This window comes from Rutilus rutilus, assembly GCF_951802725.1.
Source record: "Rutilus rutilus genome assembly, chromosome: 15".
Taxonomy (NCBI): domain Eukaryota; kingdom Metazoa; phylum Chordata; class Actinopteri; order Cypriniformes; family Leuciscidae; genus Rutilus; species Rutilus rutilus.
Window position 1 is genome coordinate 32,663,465 of NC_140220.1, and position 17,799 is coordinate 32,681,263.

The following is a 17,799-nucleotide window of genomic DNA, read 5'->3' on the forward strand; positions in this document are numbered from 1 at the left end:
TTGTGGTTTTTTTGCCATTACAAAAAAAAACTATGGAAGGACAGAAATGAAAGGATAGAAAATGTAGTTCTCATTTAAAAAACAACAACAACAGCTGAAGTCTGACTATCTACTATATCTAAGCCATAGTCAAAGTCTATCTTTGTGAAACCGGCCCCTGATCATTAAGTTGTGTAACTGTTTTAAAGTCTGAGAGCGCCGTAGAATCGGCACTGAAATAAGACTTTGAACTGTGCATAAAACATTGAAAGCAAATGTCTGTTGGATGGCTCTTTTTTGAAAGCATGATCTTTAGTACTACACAAGTGTCAGGTAGCTTTGATGGTCTGACATTCACACCTACACCAACATGTTCCTGTAAAGCAGCAGTGAAGCGCCGCCTCCTGCTTACAGGTCAGATAATTGTCATTCTTATTATGTAGCGTGGCCCTGCCCAAGTTGTCTTTCCTCATCAGAAACCAGAAGGAACAGAAGTCTGAAAACTCGTTCTGCATTCCTTTAGACTTGGCGTAGATGCGGGTAAGTCGTTTCTTTTTTTAGTTTGTTTCAGTCACATGCTAAATTTTTATTTGGAAATGCAAGTCAGTGCCTTTTTTGTTTTATTTACCTACATATTTAATTATGCAGACTGGAGATTTATGTTAGTCTTGAGTTGCGGGCAACAAATTAGAATCAATTTATATTTAAATTGGAAGGTTTTAGTGTGCAGTATGTGTATTCAAGTGAGACACTTAACTTTATTGGCCCATTAGGGGAAAGACTTTTGAAAGGCTTTTGTCTGAAAATATATATATAAATTGATTTTTTTTTTTAAATTTGTCTTTTGAAATACTTTTTTCCACGCAATGAATAGATCTGCATAATTCTGTATGCCAGTAACTACTTAAACAACATTCTAAAAAAAAAACAGCAACCCTGTAAAGATTTAAAATATTTGTATGCCGTAGTTCCTCTAATGTGCACAAAGCTTTCTCTGTATGTGTTCTTGAAATAACATTGCCCCTGTTAAACAACTATGACATGCAAACATAAAAAGACGCTTTTATGCTTATTGTTTGGATCTATAAGCGCAGGGTTTTTTCAATTTCTTTTAGCTTTTTATGTTTCCTGGAACCTGCGTGACATGACGGGTATCAGATGTCCGGCTTTCCGTGTTTGATGCTTGCTGTAAAACTTATGAATGCGTGGAAAGTAGTAATTTGGTGCTACGCTTTTTCTAGACGAACATCCTCTCCAGGACTAATGGCCACTAAATAGGTCGTATGCATTGAGTCTCTTGCTGTGTACGTGACCTGATTTTTATGCAGATATCCTCTTTCTGCAAAGATAAAATGTCAAACTACAAAGCCGTGTTTGCACATGAGCTTTTTCGTGGTCTAGAGGGAATTGTTGGATTTAACATAATCTGTCATATAATTCACACTCGCATATTAAAAATGTATATGACAGCGACAAACCGATGACAAACTTCTGCCTCTGCATTCTTAGAAAAACAATTTAAGAACAAAACTATTTTATTTTTTTTAATATCATATCACTCATATTCTAGTCTAATATTATTGTTTATTATTTGCCTTTTTTTTTTTTTTGAGATAGGATAGTATAGAGACCTGACAGTAAGTGAAGTGAGAGAGCGAGGGGGACAGGATTGATAAATATACCCATATACCCATGCGCTACATGTCTGATCGCTGCCATCAGCTTGGACGTCCAATATTTTTATTAAGCTATTAAACAAGCATCTTATTCAGTTATATGCAAAAATCTGGTTGAATATGCCATCTTTAAACTTAGTTCCACTTTAGATTTCAGTCAAGTGGTTTTATCTTGACACATGAGCTCAATTTCGACTGATGTTCTTATTCTTTTCTTTCCTCACAGTCTCAAAAGATAGAAATGGATTATTTTTACGACTTTGAAGGCGCCAACGACACTGATTATCCAGGCATGTATGATGGGATCGTGGAGCCGTGTACGACAGAGCGCAGTGTCTACCTTGACAACTTCCTCCAGTTGTTTATTCACCCCATCATTTGTTTCGCCGGTTTCATCGGCAACACCCTCGTGATCTTGACGTATGCCTTCTACAAGCGAACCAAGTCCATGACTGACGTGTACCTGCTGAACGTGGCCATCGCTGACATCCTGTTTGTGGTGGCCCTGCCTTTGATTATCTACAGCGAGCAGTACGGGTGGACCATGGGGAACTTGTCCTGCAAGCTGCTGCGTGGCATCTACAGCGTGAACCTGTACAGCGGCATACTGCTCCTGGCTTGCATCAGCGGAGACCGCTACCTTGCCATCGTGCAAGCCCGCCGCTCTTACCGGCTGCGTTCAAGCACTCTCCTTTACAGCCACCTGGTCTGTGCAGCCGTCTGGATCCTGGCCTTGCTCCTCTCCCTTCCCACCTTTGTGTTTTATGAGCGTTACCTACCTGGCCCAAGCGAAACCAGCATTGAGAACAGAACAGACAGCGACGACATGCAGTACGTGTGCTTCTTCTGGTTTAAGTCGAACGAGACGGCGCGTGCGATGAAAACCGTGGTGCCCAGCTCTCAGGTGGCGGTGGGTTTCTTCTTGCCGCTGCTGATCATGGGATTCTGTTACTCCAGCGTCATCGTCACTCTCCTTCGGGCCAAGAACTTTCAGAGACACAAGGCAGTGCGTGTGGTCCTCACCGTGGTCTTTGTGTTTGTGGTCTGCCATATGCCTTACAATATAGCGCTGTTGTATTACACCATCAACATGTTTGAACAGCAGGAATGCAGCCACGAGGAGGCCGTCTCATTGACCATGTCCATCACGAGAAGCCTGGCGTACCTGCACTCTTGTCTCAACCCCCTGCTGTACGCCTTCATTGGAGTGAATTTCAGAAACCACTTCCGTAAGATCCTACGGGACATCTGGTGCTTGGGGAAGAACTACATGTCAGCGAGACGGTCCTCACGCGTCACCACCGAAATGTACCTTTCCACGCGCCGCTCTATGGACGGCTCGACCAATGACAATGGCACTTCGTTCACCATGTGATTGGGTGCTGATTAAGGGTGGCGTATACCCAGCATCGTTAACTGACAGACTGATTAGCATCAGTCAAAAATGATCACCATGTTGTTCCAAACCTGTATGATTTTGTCTTTTGTGTTCATGTTTGACTGGAACATGATGGTGAGTAGGAAATGATGACCGCATTTTTCAAGGAATGTATTTTTCCTTTGATATTTTTGATTTTGAGAAATTACAATTACATGCAAAAGAGGGAAAAGTGACATCCACATACAAGCCATTTCCAGATGAGATCAGTGTGGTCGTTCCTTCTATGTAAAAGTGTAAAGTCCTCTGTATTTTTCAGTTGAAGTGCACTATATGTAGTACTAATGCAGAATATTTTTATTTTTCTATTTGTACTGTACTATTTACCTGTTGTACACATTATCTTTGTACCTGAGATATAAACACTTTTATCTAAATAAATTAGGCAAAGAATTAAAATACAAATATATTGAAGGGTGACATTCTTAAATGAGAACAAGTGCTGCTTTTATAATTCACCAAGCCCATTTCTTTTCAGTTTGTCTCTGCTGCAATAATGCATGAATATTATTTCTGATCTGGTTAACATTTTACATTTTTTGATACTCACATTGGTTTGGGTGTTATTGTTTCTACTAGAAGTCCAGCACACAAAAGACTTGCACATTATGCCATGACTTTTGAGATGGTACCTTGTTTTTTACCTGGATACACCTTTGCATACTCATTTGCATTACTGTCCTCTACAAAAATGTGTCCCACGCCGGTTACAGGTTAATATTTTCTTAATGTATTTCCACATTGTTTTCCCCTCTTTTCTCCAATTTTTAAGTTACAGATAGTGTTGATTCTCTATTTCGCTTAAGCTCAAAATTGCAGGTTGATGCTTTCTTTGCGTGTCTTCACGTTTTTGCCTCTTTTACCCAAGCTTAGGGTTACAGGTTAACTGCTTTGCTTCAGAATGAACTTCTCCATTACGCAAAGAACACAGAAGTACTTTTATTTGTTTTGTCGTGTCCCAAAGCTCACTTCTACAATCTATATTTCTAGAAGTGCATGAATAACACCTTTCCACCATTTAGTCCTAATTTGTGTCTGTGTGATTTATAGACAGAACTCACACAGCTCTTACTGTCCTTCACAGAAAAAGAAGCTTTGGCGATGCATGAGGGTAAGTAAATGATGACTGAATTATTTCTTTTTTTTTTTTTTTTTTAGGTGAACCATCCTAAAAACTTAGTTAGGATCCTGTGATCATCAAAATGTTTTCTGTGTAACACTGTCCTTGTTAAAATGAGAGACTGGGGAGACTGGTGTGTTTTCTAGTCTAACTTCATTTGAGTGCTGAGTAAAAGCATCCTCTGTTGCCCCCTATTGATGTTGAACATAAGAGCACAGAGAGCTCCAATATAATTGCCGCTCAAAACTAGACATAACAGAGACAAACATAACCAAAATTTCAAGGAAGCTGCTATTTTATTAAAATAAAAATAAAAAAATCCTATCGTGACCGAGATAGATAGCTGTTGATATGTGAAAATGATCATTAATCAACATCTTTATTCTCAGTATGGGATTTTACAGCCCATTTTAGTTGGCTTGCAAAACTAAGTTCAAAACAATGCATGAAGATATTTATAGAGTATTACAACGCTTGTCGTAAAGATAATGGTTATTGTCCTTAAAGGACTGATGCTTACCGCTGAGCAACGTTGATATCTCTGTGATATTTTATACCCGGTAATGGTGCATTATAATTACATTTACACGGTAAATTTGTTTACATTTACATTATAAACATTATTAAAAGCGCAAAAAAATTACATATGCGAAAGAAAAATAAGCTATTCTTACATGTAAGCTAATTAATCCACTTAAAACTGCAGATGAATAAAGCGTCGACTCATCAACTCAAACAGTTAGCGTAAATTAATTATGAATCCTTCTTGTTCTTTAGTCCAAAGTCCAGACAGAGATAGTTATACAAATAAGCTACTTTAACTAGGCGTTAGCATTCGCTACTTCACGGCGGTGAAGTTATAGTTTAACGTTAGACATTCTTTATACCCATTAAACGTTTTCAGGTAAATGTTTTCAGCCATAGTAATGGGAAGTTCGGATCATCTTACTGAATGGGATCTTTTAATCTCGTTAAGTAATTTCGTTAATTTCAGCAGAATATAATTTAAATGTTAAATGTTATTAGCCAAATTCCCCAGACAAATTGCGCACCTATCCCCCTCCCCAATAAAAAAATAAAAAAAATAAAAATAAACATAATAAAAAAATAAAAAAAAAGGCCTACCAAACAAACAAAAACATTGTTCATTCACATACTTTTTTGAACCTATTCTTATCAAAATAACCATAATACCTCATATCCTACCAAAATACCACACATCCCTTCATAAATATATAATGTACCTCAGGCCTCCATTGTCATGACAGTTACTAGTAGTATGTTACATGATGTTCTTCTAAATCATTTATCATTTTATTTATTTTTATTTTTATTTATTTAATTATTTAATTAATTTTAAGTGTATTTTGTCGTCTCTTTAGTGCCTCAGACAGTCAAATATTAAATTACAAGTAGGCTACATCTTAAATGGTTCAACATTATTAACCAATGTTTATTTATTTATTTGTTTTTGTTTGTTTAATGTTTATTTATTTACTTCCTCGTATTATAATGATGTGGTTCTTTTCCCATTAACATATGTATATTGACAAAACAAAGTGTATATTCATAATATACAATTCCATACACTTTAACTGATTAAATAGCCTAACTGTTACATATAAATATGTGGTAGGCCTATACATTACGTTCTCGAATAGCTCTTTTCCATTTACTTTTATGCAAAACACTACAATATTGTTAAGTCCCGTATAAAGCGAAACAACCTTTTTATTTTATGTAATTCTTAATATTAATAAATGCAGAATAATTTGTTAAGGTTTTGAAGCTCTTGTAGTCGAACATTTCTACGTCATGCTGCCGGAAGTTCCGGCGGAGCAGGGCGGAAGTAGGTACGTGGCTGCTTCAGCTGACATTCTGCACGATGGCGACAGAGGTTCAGAGCGGCGACCTCAACAGTGCAAATTCAAGCCGGCTCGAAGTTTCTATCGACGGTTTGACTCTAAGCCCGGATTCCGAGGGCGAGCAGGAACAGGCCGAGACGCCCGCCGCCCGCTCGGCGGACCAGAGCGCTGACAACCCTGTGAGTGTCGATGGAGAGGAGGGCGAACCTCCCATCGAGAAGAAATGGGGCTTTGATTTAGTCGAGCTCTACGGGCTGGCGCTCAGGTTCTTTAAAGGTATTCTATGTCACTATAATATACACTAACATGGACATTGATTGAACACAAACATTCGTTAGCACGGTCATCTCTGTGCTACAGATTGAATTCGCTCATTTGTTTAGATCTAGTGAGGTCGTGGTTTTCTTATTAGGGTCCTTTTCATTCTTAGTATTTGGTTTGAAAAAAAGAAAAGAAAGTTCTGCTTACACAGGTCTTGTAGTTCACTTCTATCGCAGTGTTCAAAGGTTGAGGTCCTCTGGAGGAACTGCCCTAACCGGTGACAGCACCACTGTGTGTCTGTGTCATGTGCCTGACTGATGGCTCAAACTCATAAAGACTATGAAAGAAATAGACAAGTGAACTACAAGTGCTGAACTTGGTGGATCTCTTTGTCAGCGAGGTGTGTTTGTTCAGCACTTTTAGGTTTTGTCCATTAAAACGTTTTGCAGTTCTACACCCATTTCTTGTCTGTGGGCTGATGATGAATGAAGTATGGATGTGTCCATCAGCTGTATAAGTCTCTTAAGTGCTGCAGCTCTCTAATTATGCACATTAATGCACAACTGATGTTCCCAATCAAGATGTTGCAGTTTCCAGCTGAGGACTAATGCCACTAATGTATCTTGCACTTGACTAAAAAGTCTTTTACACAGTTTACAGAAAAATCATGATAATCTTTTCATGATTTTGACATGATCGGTATTAAATGTGCATTAGCTGACATTCTAAACTGGGCTTCGTGTATAGCTAATAATTAATTAGATCGTAAAAAATTTAAAACTGAATTGAATCATTTAGTGTAAAAGCAATCGAAATGAAACACTCGCAGGTAAACATAAAATATATTATTTTTTTTAGCAAATCGTGTGACCGACAACCGACGTCAGAGAACAGTGAACATGCAAATGAGTACTTCCAAAGTAAATATTTTTTTTATCCAAGGCTGTCAAAAAAGTTTGGAAATCCCTGTTCTGATGTAATGAGAACCATTTGCACTTTTAAAGCCACATATTTTAATGTTTTTTTCCTCAGAGAAAGATGGGAAAGCCTTCCACCCGACCTATGAGGATAAGCTTCGTCTGGTGGCCCTCCACAAGCAGGTGTTGCAGGGCCCTTACAACCCAGATGCTTCCCCTGAGGTGGGCTTCTTCGACGTGCTGGGAAATGACCGCAGGTAAGAGTGGTGATTTTGAACTTTGACCTTAATGTGCCTCCCTGCTGTTAGTCGCATTAGCATTTTTAATGAACGTGCTTTATTTTAAATCAATTTTTCAGAAGAGAATGGGCATCTCTGGGCAACATGGAGAAGGACGAGGCCATGCTTGAGTTTGTGAAGCTGCTGAATAAATGTTGCAATTTATTTGCACCTTTCGTCGCATCACACAAGATTGAAAAGGAGGAGCAAGAGAGAAAGAGGTCAGACTTGCAGATAAAGATAATTGATTTTCTTTCTGCTGTCACACACTTTTATTTTGGACTTGTTTACAGTTTTACACTTTAACCAGGTGGGTCTCTTGAGATATAGGCTTCTCTCAGAGAGATCCACCGTGTCCACAAAAAGTAATTGGTCTCCAATAAAGAACTGATCACCCTAAACAACATGTTTAAAACCTGAACACTCTGTAACCTCACGGATGTCTCTCACAGTGTGCATGTTGTCTTGTTTTTGCCGAGAAGGCAGGAGGAAGAGGAGCAGCGGCGCAGAGAGGAAGAAGAGCGTGAGCGACTGCGGCAAGAGGAGGAGAGGCGCAGGCGTGAGGAAGAAGAGAGGCTGAGGAGAGAAGAAGAGGAAAGAAGACAAGTTGAGGAAGAACGACTCCGTGTAGAGCAGCAGAAGTGAGTCACACCAGTTTAATTATTCCAGAACTGAACTAAAACGCCATAGTTCAGTACACTACCCCACTTTTGCCAAGAGTTTTCCCCCCGATTCGCAGTCTGGAGGAGTTGCGGTGGGCAAGTCATGTGATCGGCGTGCGGCTGAACATCACTAACACCGACTATCGCAGCAAGCCCACTTCAACTATGATTCCATTCAGTCTGAGAATATCAAACGGTATCGATTTTGGAATATTGTTTTCATTTCTCATGCGTCTCTTAGTAGCGAGGCGTGTGATTCTGCATGAGTTTGTTGTGTTTGGAATGATTTGAAAGTCTGGTAGTGTGTGATCCTCAGTTGTTTAGTGTATGATGCCCAGTTTTTCTCAGTAACCATTTACAAAGTCGGCAAGTGTGTGATGCCTAGTGTTTGTAGTCATGTCGTTTATTCCAGCCTTTAGAGTAAAGCCCAGTTTTGCCATTGGTATTTTCTCTTTGATACTAAATCGAGACCATAGGCAACAAATAAATGGTCTTGGGCATCATGTTTAGGAAGGGCATTACTGAAAAGAGTGAAAATCTGGCCACCAATCTCGTTCATACAAAACCAGATTTATTTATTAATTTATTTCAGATGATGATGATATTTTGATGTGCTCTTAATGGTAAATATGTACATTCCTAATGCCAATAGTCTATGAGGGAGCATGGCATCCCTATGGCATTTAGTTGTAGGTGTAGTCTGACAACACCATTTTTAATAGAATCCGCTAACTCATGACCGATGAATAGGCGAGAAAGTCTTTAGCACCACCTTCTTGGTAGGATCACCACCACAATCTTTCAACCATCTGAAGTAATGGGTCTTGATTTCAACTGACATTTACATGATTTAAAATACAAATAAAATTAAATGGGGTGAAAAACGTTTGTGGGACTTTTTTAGTACCGCTGTGCTATGTGACCCTAGTGAGGTGCCACATACTTTATTGTGCGCATTTTTTTTTCTCACTTTCTCTGGTGTGTTAGGCAGCAGATCATGGCTGCGCTCAATGCGCAGACAGCGGTGCAGTTCCAGCAGTATGCAGCGCAGCAGTACCCCGACAGTCCCGAACAGCAGCTCATCCTCATCCGGCAGCTGCAGGAGCAGCACTATCAGCAGTACATGCAGCAGCTGTATCAGGTGCAGCTCGCTCAGCAGCAGGTGACGGCCCAGCACTCATTCTCCCAGTCCCAGACATCACACTGCTTTTGTGATCCATGATTACGTTTTGAAAATCCACACTACCGTTCAAAAGTTTGTGGTTCGTAAAAAAAAAAAAAAATTACTAAATTATCATGTTTTCCACAAAAATATTAATTAGCACAACTGTTTTCAACATGTAATAACAAGAAATGTTTCTCAAACATTTGAGAGTGATTTCTGAAGGATCATGTGACTGATGGCTGAAGTAATGACTGCTGAAAATCTTTTTTGCCACGGGAATAAAGTACATTTTAAAATATATATTCAAATAGAAAACAATTGGTTTAAATTGTAATACTATTTCACAGTATTACTGATTTTACTGTATTTTTTTTAATCAAATGAATGCATCCTTAGTGAGCATTGACTTCTTACTGATCCCAAACTTTTGAGTGGTAGTGTGTATGTGCTGATTTTCATTCAATATGAAAAGTTTTAAAAATCGATAAGCCTGTTTATTTTGCTGTGCACTACCATAGGCGTGGGACGTGGGACGTGTCCCCATCACTTTTTGCCAGGGTCGATATTGTCCCCACCACTTTTTAAAGCATCTCGCTGCACGAATGTACCAATTCTACAAATAAATAAAACATCTCCAGTTAACTGGCAGAGCTTTCATTTCATTCGTTTTTTAAATAAGAGATGATCTAGCGCTGAAATGTGTTTTTTAAATCAAAAGTGCTTGTTGCTGCTGCGATCAGTGGCGCAGATAGTGTTTTCTCGTGTGGCTCGCGCACAGTCTTCACTCGGACGCGCACTTCAATCCGTTGCGGATACTCTCTATTCGTTCTGGTGAAATCACAAAACACAATGCACACAAACGTGTCCCTGCTTAATATACAACCACTGATGAACATAATCGGTTTTGATGAGGAAAAAAACACTATACGAGTGCGGATTAGAACTAGGGATGTCCCGATCCGATCCACGGCATCGGTATCGTGCCGATACTGGCCAAAAATGCTAGATCGGATATCGGAGGGGAGAAAAAAAATTATCCGATACCTATGATCCGATACCCATTAGGGGTGGAACGGTACGTATTCGTACTGAACGTACGTTCGGTGCATGGATTTACACAGAGAATACACGGTATAAAAATAAATAAATCTCGCGTGCACATTAATTAATGTAATACGGAACTAACGTTACTGTTAGATACGCGCATATGCGGGATCTTTAGGGACACCTAATCTGTAGCCCGCCTTAGCTCTGAACGCGCGTCTATATCGCTTCAAACGCTCACTTTATCATTATATGCGCGCGGCGCGTCCTATTCGCTTTGGACGCGCGAATGGATTCAAACTGTTCAAGCATCGAACTAGACGCGATAGACGCAAATTTGATGCTCTATTCGTGTTTGGTGTGAACGCAGCAAAATGAACAGGCTGCGATGTCAAGATTGCAATGCTCATGCTGGAGTGTGTGTGTGTGTGTGTGTCAGAGAGAGAGAGGCACGGGCGCGATCAAACAGTGGAAACATAAAAACATACTCCGTCATTTTCATACAGGACATCATTAAAACTGCAAAAAGTGTTTAGCCTACTTATATTTGTGTAAAACACAACATTGTGCTTTTGTCAAACTGTAAACTCTTGTCAAACTGTAACTGTCACCCATCACACACACACACGCTGTTTAAAAGCAAAAATGATCTCATCTTTTGGACATTCATCATTGCATTGGTTTTCATTTCTTGTCCTAAAACAGGGCACTAATCTGTTTATTTTTAAGTTACACATTCTACATTGAATAAAAAAGAAAATCAAATGTGTTTTTAAAAGTAGGCTAGTATTATTTTATACAGAAATAAATTATTTATAATTCAGATAAGAATAAAGTTAAAGTTAATTAAAATTTTAAGGAAACAAATATATTGATCTGAAATATAGCAAATTAATTTTAAATTCATTCAGGTTACCAAACATATCTCAAGGTCTTTTGAATAAAGGGTGGCAGTCTTTCATTATCAACTGTTGTTGTGGACTATATACTGGAGAAGTATTTGTTCTCCATTTGAGTGAGATGTTTTTATGTGGCTATTTGAGCAAAGTGCTTCCATTATATTTTATTATTATTAGTATTAGTTCAAGAATAAAATAAAAATATCGGATTGATATCGGTATCGGCAAATAGCCAAAGCTGCGGCATCGGTATCGGTATCGGAAGTGAAAAAGTGGTATCGGGACATCCCTAATTAGAACCCAAAACCTCTGACACGTTTGGCGAAAGTTCTACCACTGGACCACTGAGATACACATTGGTCAAATAAGCAGATCTATGTATTTATTCACACGAAAATTCTCGGCACTGACAACATATATTAGCCTACATCTCATTAAACCCCATGTAGCCTACTATTTAAATCGATTGCTGGACATCGTAATGTTATTGTAGCCTACATATATCTGATTTAGCTTTGTATTAGCAACCTGTCCCACCCACTTTTTAAAACAAAGTTACGCCACTGTGCACTACTATGTAATTAGTTGCATTTTATTCACATTCAGAACAACAGACCTGCAATCCACCAGTTAAGAACGACTGGTATAAAGTACAAAATTGCAGTGGTAGCATTTGTTTTGCAGGTGTACAGTTATCATGGTATACTGTTTAATGTGTTTTACGCACCTGTCACTGCAAGCTTAACGGGTTTTATTGTCATGTGATGGACTTTGACTCACTGATGCAATTTATTTTGGATTCTGTTGTCTCGTACCAATGTCATATTGTGCTGTTTTCTTCAGGCTGCTTTGCAGAAACAACAGGAGGATGCTATAGTGCTGTCTACATTAGAGGCCAGTGAGGTGTCAGTGCCTTTTGCTGGAGAGGACGTTCCCACACTGAACGGACAGGCAGAGTCCACTGCTGACAGCTTAGAGCGAGAGCCAGACCTGGAGCCTGCAGACGAGGTCACTGAGAATGGACCCACCGGTGAGTTGTTGAAAGTTGAACTTTGTTTGAGATGCACGATATATCGGCCTCCATATTGGTATTATGTTCATTTTTAATGTTATCGTTATTTGGCCGATATATTAAAGCAGGTAAATAATGGATTATTTCCTTCAGCTTGTTCACCATGATGGTTTTGAATTGCTTGAAATATGATTGGAATCACTTTAAAAAGAAAAATACAGTTAAGTGCAACATGTGCATATAGGCTACATAAAATTATAATGAGAACATCATTATAATTGTGTGCTTGGGACATGGACTTTTGTTTTTTAATCAGGATCTCAAATATGATATAAAAATTTGGATTTAGATTTATCGGCCAATATATCGGTCATCTGCTTTCAAATGTAAAGAATTATCGGTATCGGCCAAAATGTTCAAATCGCTGTTAATATGTGTATTGTGAATCATTCATCAATTTGCATCATTTTAGAAAAAAATCTATGTACTAATTACGAAGCAGTCAATTACCAATAGATAAAATCAAGTCATGCCTAACATTTTTGTCATGCTGAATATCCAGTTTTACTTGTGAATGTCCGGTTATGGAAGCAAATGAGTTTCAAATGCTGTTAAGAATTATGGTTAATTATGAGGAATTTGTGAACTTGTGTCTGAAATTCACTTTTCATGCTGTTTCATAATTTGATGCATTTCAATTTAAAATAGGGCTGGGTTGAAAATTGTAACAATAAGTTCATTTTATTGTTTATCTTAACTGTACCTGATATATCCAAATGAATCAATATTAAATTGAATCAAGATTGTGAATTGAAATCAAATCATGAAGTTGACACACTGGCACGTCATCTGTGTCAAGACCCAGTCCTAATTTAAAATACAAGTAAAACCATCCATTATTTACCCATATCCCATATTCCTGGTTCTCAGACTCTCCCCCTGTAATAGCAGCCCCTTCAATGTGGACCCGGCCACAGATAAAAGACTTTAAAGAGAAGATCCGTCAGGACGTGGACTCTGTGATCACGGTGGGCCGGGGGGAAGTGGTGACCGTCCGGGTCCCCACCCATGAGGAGGGCTCCTATCTCTTCTGGGAGTTTGCCACCGACTACTACGACGTTGGCTTTGGAGTCTTCTTTGAATGGACTGACTCTACTAACGCGTCGGTCAGCGTGCACGTCAGCGAGTCTAGTGACGAAGATGAGGATGAAGAAGGTGAGGAACCTACGCATACGTCTGCAGCATAATAATAATGCAGTCATCGGCCGATATTTAATTGCGCTCATTTTTTTTATTTGCAGTTTTCTGCCAAAATAAAAGCTCAAAGCTCTAACCTTTGCAAGTGAAGAAATTAAGTCAAATTAACCCCTATAATGGGTGTTCATATTATTTTGTCCAACCCCCCTGTATATTGCTATTTAGGTATTAGTGTTGTCAAAGTACCGGTACTTCGGTACCAAGTCGGTACTGAAAATGTGACGATCCCAGCATTTCTGTAGTACCGGGTATATTAGGTTCCCACTAATAGGCAGCTGCTTTAAGTCGCTTCCATGTTTTTATCTAAGCGCGGGCCTCCAGACTAACTTTTTTTACTTGGAGCACTGTCTGTAGCCGATATATACCACGATATATATAGTGTCTGTGTATATTAAACTGCGAAAAGACTATTTAAATATTAACCCTGCATGTTCTGCTTGTCTCTGTGTGAATGAATGGCGCAGACGCGTGGTTTCATTTACCTCACACACACGAGCGTTTTTTTTGTTTTTTTTTACCAATATTTACGTTTAAACAGCATGTAGCCTTTAATGCTTATGTATTATTTACTTCTGATGACCTTCATAAATTTTTTTCAAATAGTTAATAAAATAGAAAAATAGTTCCAACAGATTTTGCTGTGGTACCGAAATTGGTACTGAGAAACGTAAACTGTTAATGGTATCGGTACCGACTACTGGAATTTTGGTATTGTGACGTCCCTATTAGGTATTTTAGTTTGTAGAATCTTATTTCTTTTGGCAAAATTGTATAGAATTTTTATATCAGCTTATCAGCCATAATTTTAATATTGGTGCATTTTGAAATCAAAAGGCTCCTTTTGATATGAAGGCCTAGATTGTTTGTTTTGTGATTCTGTTGTTACATTTTCTGGTTGCACTTTATTTTACAGTACGTGTAATTACAGTGTACTAACCTAAGAAAGTACTGGTTAATATAAGGTAACTACATGGGTTAAGGTTAGTTTTAGGTGTAGGCTCACGTTTAGTACCTTGTACTAAATAGTTATTGTAATTGCTATAATAAGTGCAGAGTATATACATGCGGAACAGGACTGTAAAATAAAGTGTTACCCATTTTCTGTAAATGAAGTCCTGCTCTCTTTCTCTCAGGTGAAGGGCAGTCTGAGGAAGAGAAAGCCAAGAAGGAGGCTGGGAAACCACAGGTGGATGAGATAGTGCCGGTGTACCGGCGGGACTGTCACGAGGAGGTGTACGCTGGGAGTCACCAGTATCCCGGCCGTGGTATATACTTGCTCAAGTTCGACAACTCCTACTCGCTCTGGAGGTCTAAAACCGTCTACTACAGAGTATACTACACCAGATAAGCCTGGAGTCAAGACTGTGGGACAGGAACATGTGCGTTAGTTGGAAAGGAAGATCGATCAAAACAAGGAAATGTCTACTACTGGGAGAGGGACAAAGAGATTTAATATTGAGTGTGTGTGTGTGCGTGTTTCGATGTGTATGCAAACTTCATGAGTGTGTCCGTCATGCTGTTTGAGTCCAGGAAGAATGGGCCATGTACATGGCTCCTCTGTTTTGCACTCTTAAAGATATACTCTAGGAATCTGTGCTTGATGTCACTGTCCTCTATACCCAATGTGACTAATTTCAGCCTCTGTCTTCTAATTTCATCCAAAGAGGTGCAGGATAAAATGTGTGTATCCTAATTAAAACGGCCTACAAACGTCATGTTTAGGTAATAAACAATGGAGCGAACGCCTTTCTCTTGGAGAACTTCCTTATTTAGGTCAACACTGAGTAAATCAAGCGGTAACGCGTGTCTATACTCGTGTTTCTCCCCCTATCAGCACACAGGACCCGAGTGCGAGATAAAACGAACGGACAGGACTTTCCTAACGATGCAAAGATGGATCTGAAGGCCTTTACGAAAGAAGATTTTGCAGCATTTTCTAAACCGGATGGATTGTGTCTAAAACATTGAATATTTATTAATCTCTGTGGTAGAGTAGGGTCATGTATGTGTCTGTACGTTCTCTAACATTTATCATCTCTCTCCATCATTCGCTTCTTTGCTTCCACAGAGCCCCAGATTTATTGTGTTCTTTCTTTTGTATTTTTCCCTCTTTATCATCATTTGTGAGATTTATCAGTGTTCTTTTAATGTGGCACAGCTACTAGTAGTTCAAAATATTCTTGCCTTTCAGTTTGGTCATTTTTGTTTTATGCATGTAGTTACAGACAGCTATGTCAGAACTTAAAACTTAATGTATGTTGATTTAAATTTCTACGTGTCACACTTATACTTTGTTCTCTATAACAGAAAGTAACAAGCATCTCTCACTGTCCTTTCTAATAATAATGAAGTGTTTGTATAGCTGATGAGACTAACCATCAAAAGCAGCATTGCTGATTAACATTTACTGTTATTTATTCGACTGTTCAGTGCATTGAAGATTATCACAGTGAAGTTGCTGAGACTTTTTTTTTTTTTGCTTCAGATATCTGCTCTAGCCACTCTGAGTTCGTGACTGACTGCATTGGCGAGTGAAATGTTTTCGCTTTCATGATTGTATGTCAAAGATGCCTGTGTAATGCAGATCACTGCTGTCCAACTGTGATCAAACATACAGATACAGATGCTGTTACACTGTTTTCACACGATGAATAAAGGAGGCGCAGTGTGTTCGAGTGTGAAGAGCTGTGATGATTCGGTGTTCGTTGGTAACGTCATGCTAAAGCTGTCCAAAGACTACATTGTCACGTGTACAGTAGATCGGTTACAATAGTTCCTGTGTTTATCCTTTCCTTGTATTTTTCTTTTTCACTTTTTTAATGCTGACTTCAGGCCTTTGTATAGTGAAATGTAACATTTGGGCATGGTATTCAAAGTACTGCTTTTGGGGAAAAAGACCACGAGCAATAGGGTTATTGATATAAAAGATTGTCTTCATATTTAAAGTGGAACCTCCAGGGATTTTCTGACCATAAAGGCATGAAGAAGTGTTTTTGTATCGGTTCTGCTAGTGTGATCTGAACTGTATGCATTCGAGGATGAGTGTCCTGAAGCGTATCTTTGATTAAACTTGTGTTCCTCTGTATGAACTGCCTGGTTCTTTTCTGATGCCTGTCTATTCATGTGCATTGTTAACATACTCATACGGTGTGTTGCAAAATACCCATTCACTGATTCTTGAGAGATTGAGCAAAACATGTTATACAAATATATCTTTTATTTTATTTTATTTTTTTATTTTTTTTTAATAGAGCAAAATAGATTATTGCTAGAATCTTTTAAAAGGGTCCTTGATTATGATTTCACTTTTGTAACTTCAGTTAATGTGTAATATTGCTGTTTGAGCATAAACAACATCTGCAAAGGGAGATGTTACGACCAATGTTTGCAGATGAGCATCTCTGAACACACAACACGTCGAAACTTGAAGATGGGCAACAGCAGCAGAAGAAGACCACAAACTCAGGCTACAATTCACACAGGCTCACCAAAATGCTTAGGAAGCCTTATAAGCTTATTATTAAGCGCCGGGGTCCATGGGGTGAACATCTTTTCCATTACATTATCTCAGGTGCGACTGACTGCATTATAAGCGAGCAGATGCTATACGTTCTTAACCCAGAGAATGAAGATTTATTGAAACGTTGGCATGACATGTAATTTTATACAATGTAAAAATAAATGCTAACAGTTCTACAGATATTGTGAGGGTTATATCTATGTCTGTTTAGTTTCATCGAGTTTTGGTTTAGTTGGTCATTAGTTTCTGATTAACCTGTCTCTGTTAATTAAATCTCCCTGTGTACTTTCCTTAGTTCTTTGTCCCAGATAAGGTTTTTGATTGCAGCATTTTTTGTCCTTTTTTTCTTTTTTCTTATGGACTTGCCGGCTGCCCTAACTGCTTTGCCTAGAGCAGAAGGAGCAAACACTAGAGGACCACACCAAGGACTTATTAAATCTGGCATGCCTCACACAGCGGAGCACCCACTCAACAAACGCAGCAAAATCTCACCGGGACTAACACCAGGCAGGCGTGCCTTCACTTGTGACTCGCTCGCTGAGACTGGTGTAATAAAACACACAAAGCAAGCAATAAGGTCTATCCGGCTGTACATATATATATATATATATATATATATATATATATATAGCAATGCTTTTTTAATAAATGTATCAATTCATTTGAAGAAAAGTAGCGGTTCTTTATAAGGAGAGTAGCAAATCTT

The 17,799-nt window shown here is 38.7% G+C and overlaps 2 protein-coding genes across 4 annotated transcripts; both read left to right on the plus strand.

The window, feature by feature from the left end:
* Window positions 1-234: 234 nt before the first annotated feature.
* ccr6a (chemokine (C-C motif) receptor 6a) lies at window positions 235-3,488 on the plus strand. The gene is made up of 2 exons (XM_084431827.1): window positions 235-519; window positions 1,882-3,488. Exons 1-2 carry the CDS (start codon window positions 514-516, stop codon window positions 3,028-3,030), a joined length of 1,155 nt encoding a protein of 384 aa, XP_084287953.1. The 5' UTR covers window positions 235-513; the 3' UTR covers window positions 3,031-3,488.
* Window positions 3,489-6,039: 2,551 nt separating this feature from the next.
* On the plus strand, window positions 6,040-16,658 carry acbd3 (acyl-Coenzyme A binding domain containing 3). 3 transcript variants are annotated; one of them, XM_084431965.1, is made up of 8 exons: window positions 6,040-6,354; window positions 7,372-7,513; window positions 7,615-7,755; window positions 8,017-8,175; window positions 9,184-9,358; window positions 12,148-12,334; window positions 13,265-13,531; window positions 14,707-16,658. In XM_084431965.1, exons 1-8 carry the CDS (start codon window positions 6,099-6,101, stop codon window positions 14,919-14,921), a joined length of 1,542 nt encoding a protein of 513 aa, XP_084288091.1. In that variant the 5' UTR covers window positions 6,040-6,098; the 3' UTR covers window positions 14,922-16,658. The 3 variants fall into 3 exon arrangements, with proteins under 3 accessions (XP_084288091.1, XP_084288092.1, XP_084288093.1); XM_084431966.1 differs by having other exon boundaries at window positions 13,268-13,531; XM_084431967.1 differs by having other exon boundaries at window positions 6,062-6,354; window positions 13,247-13,531.
* Window positions 16,659-17,799: the final 1,141 nt, after the last annotated feature.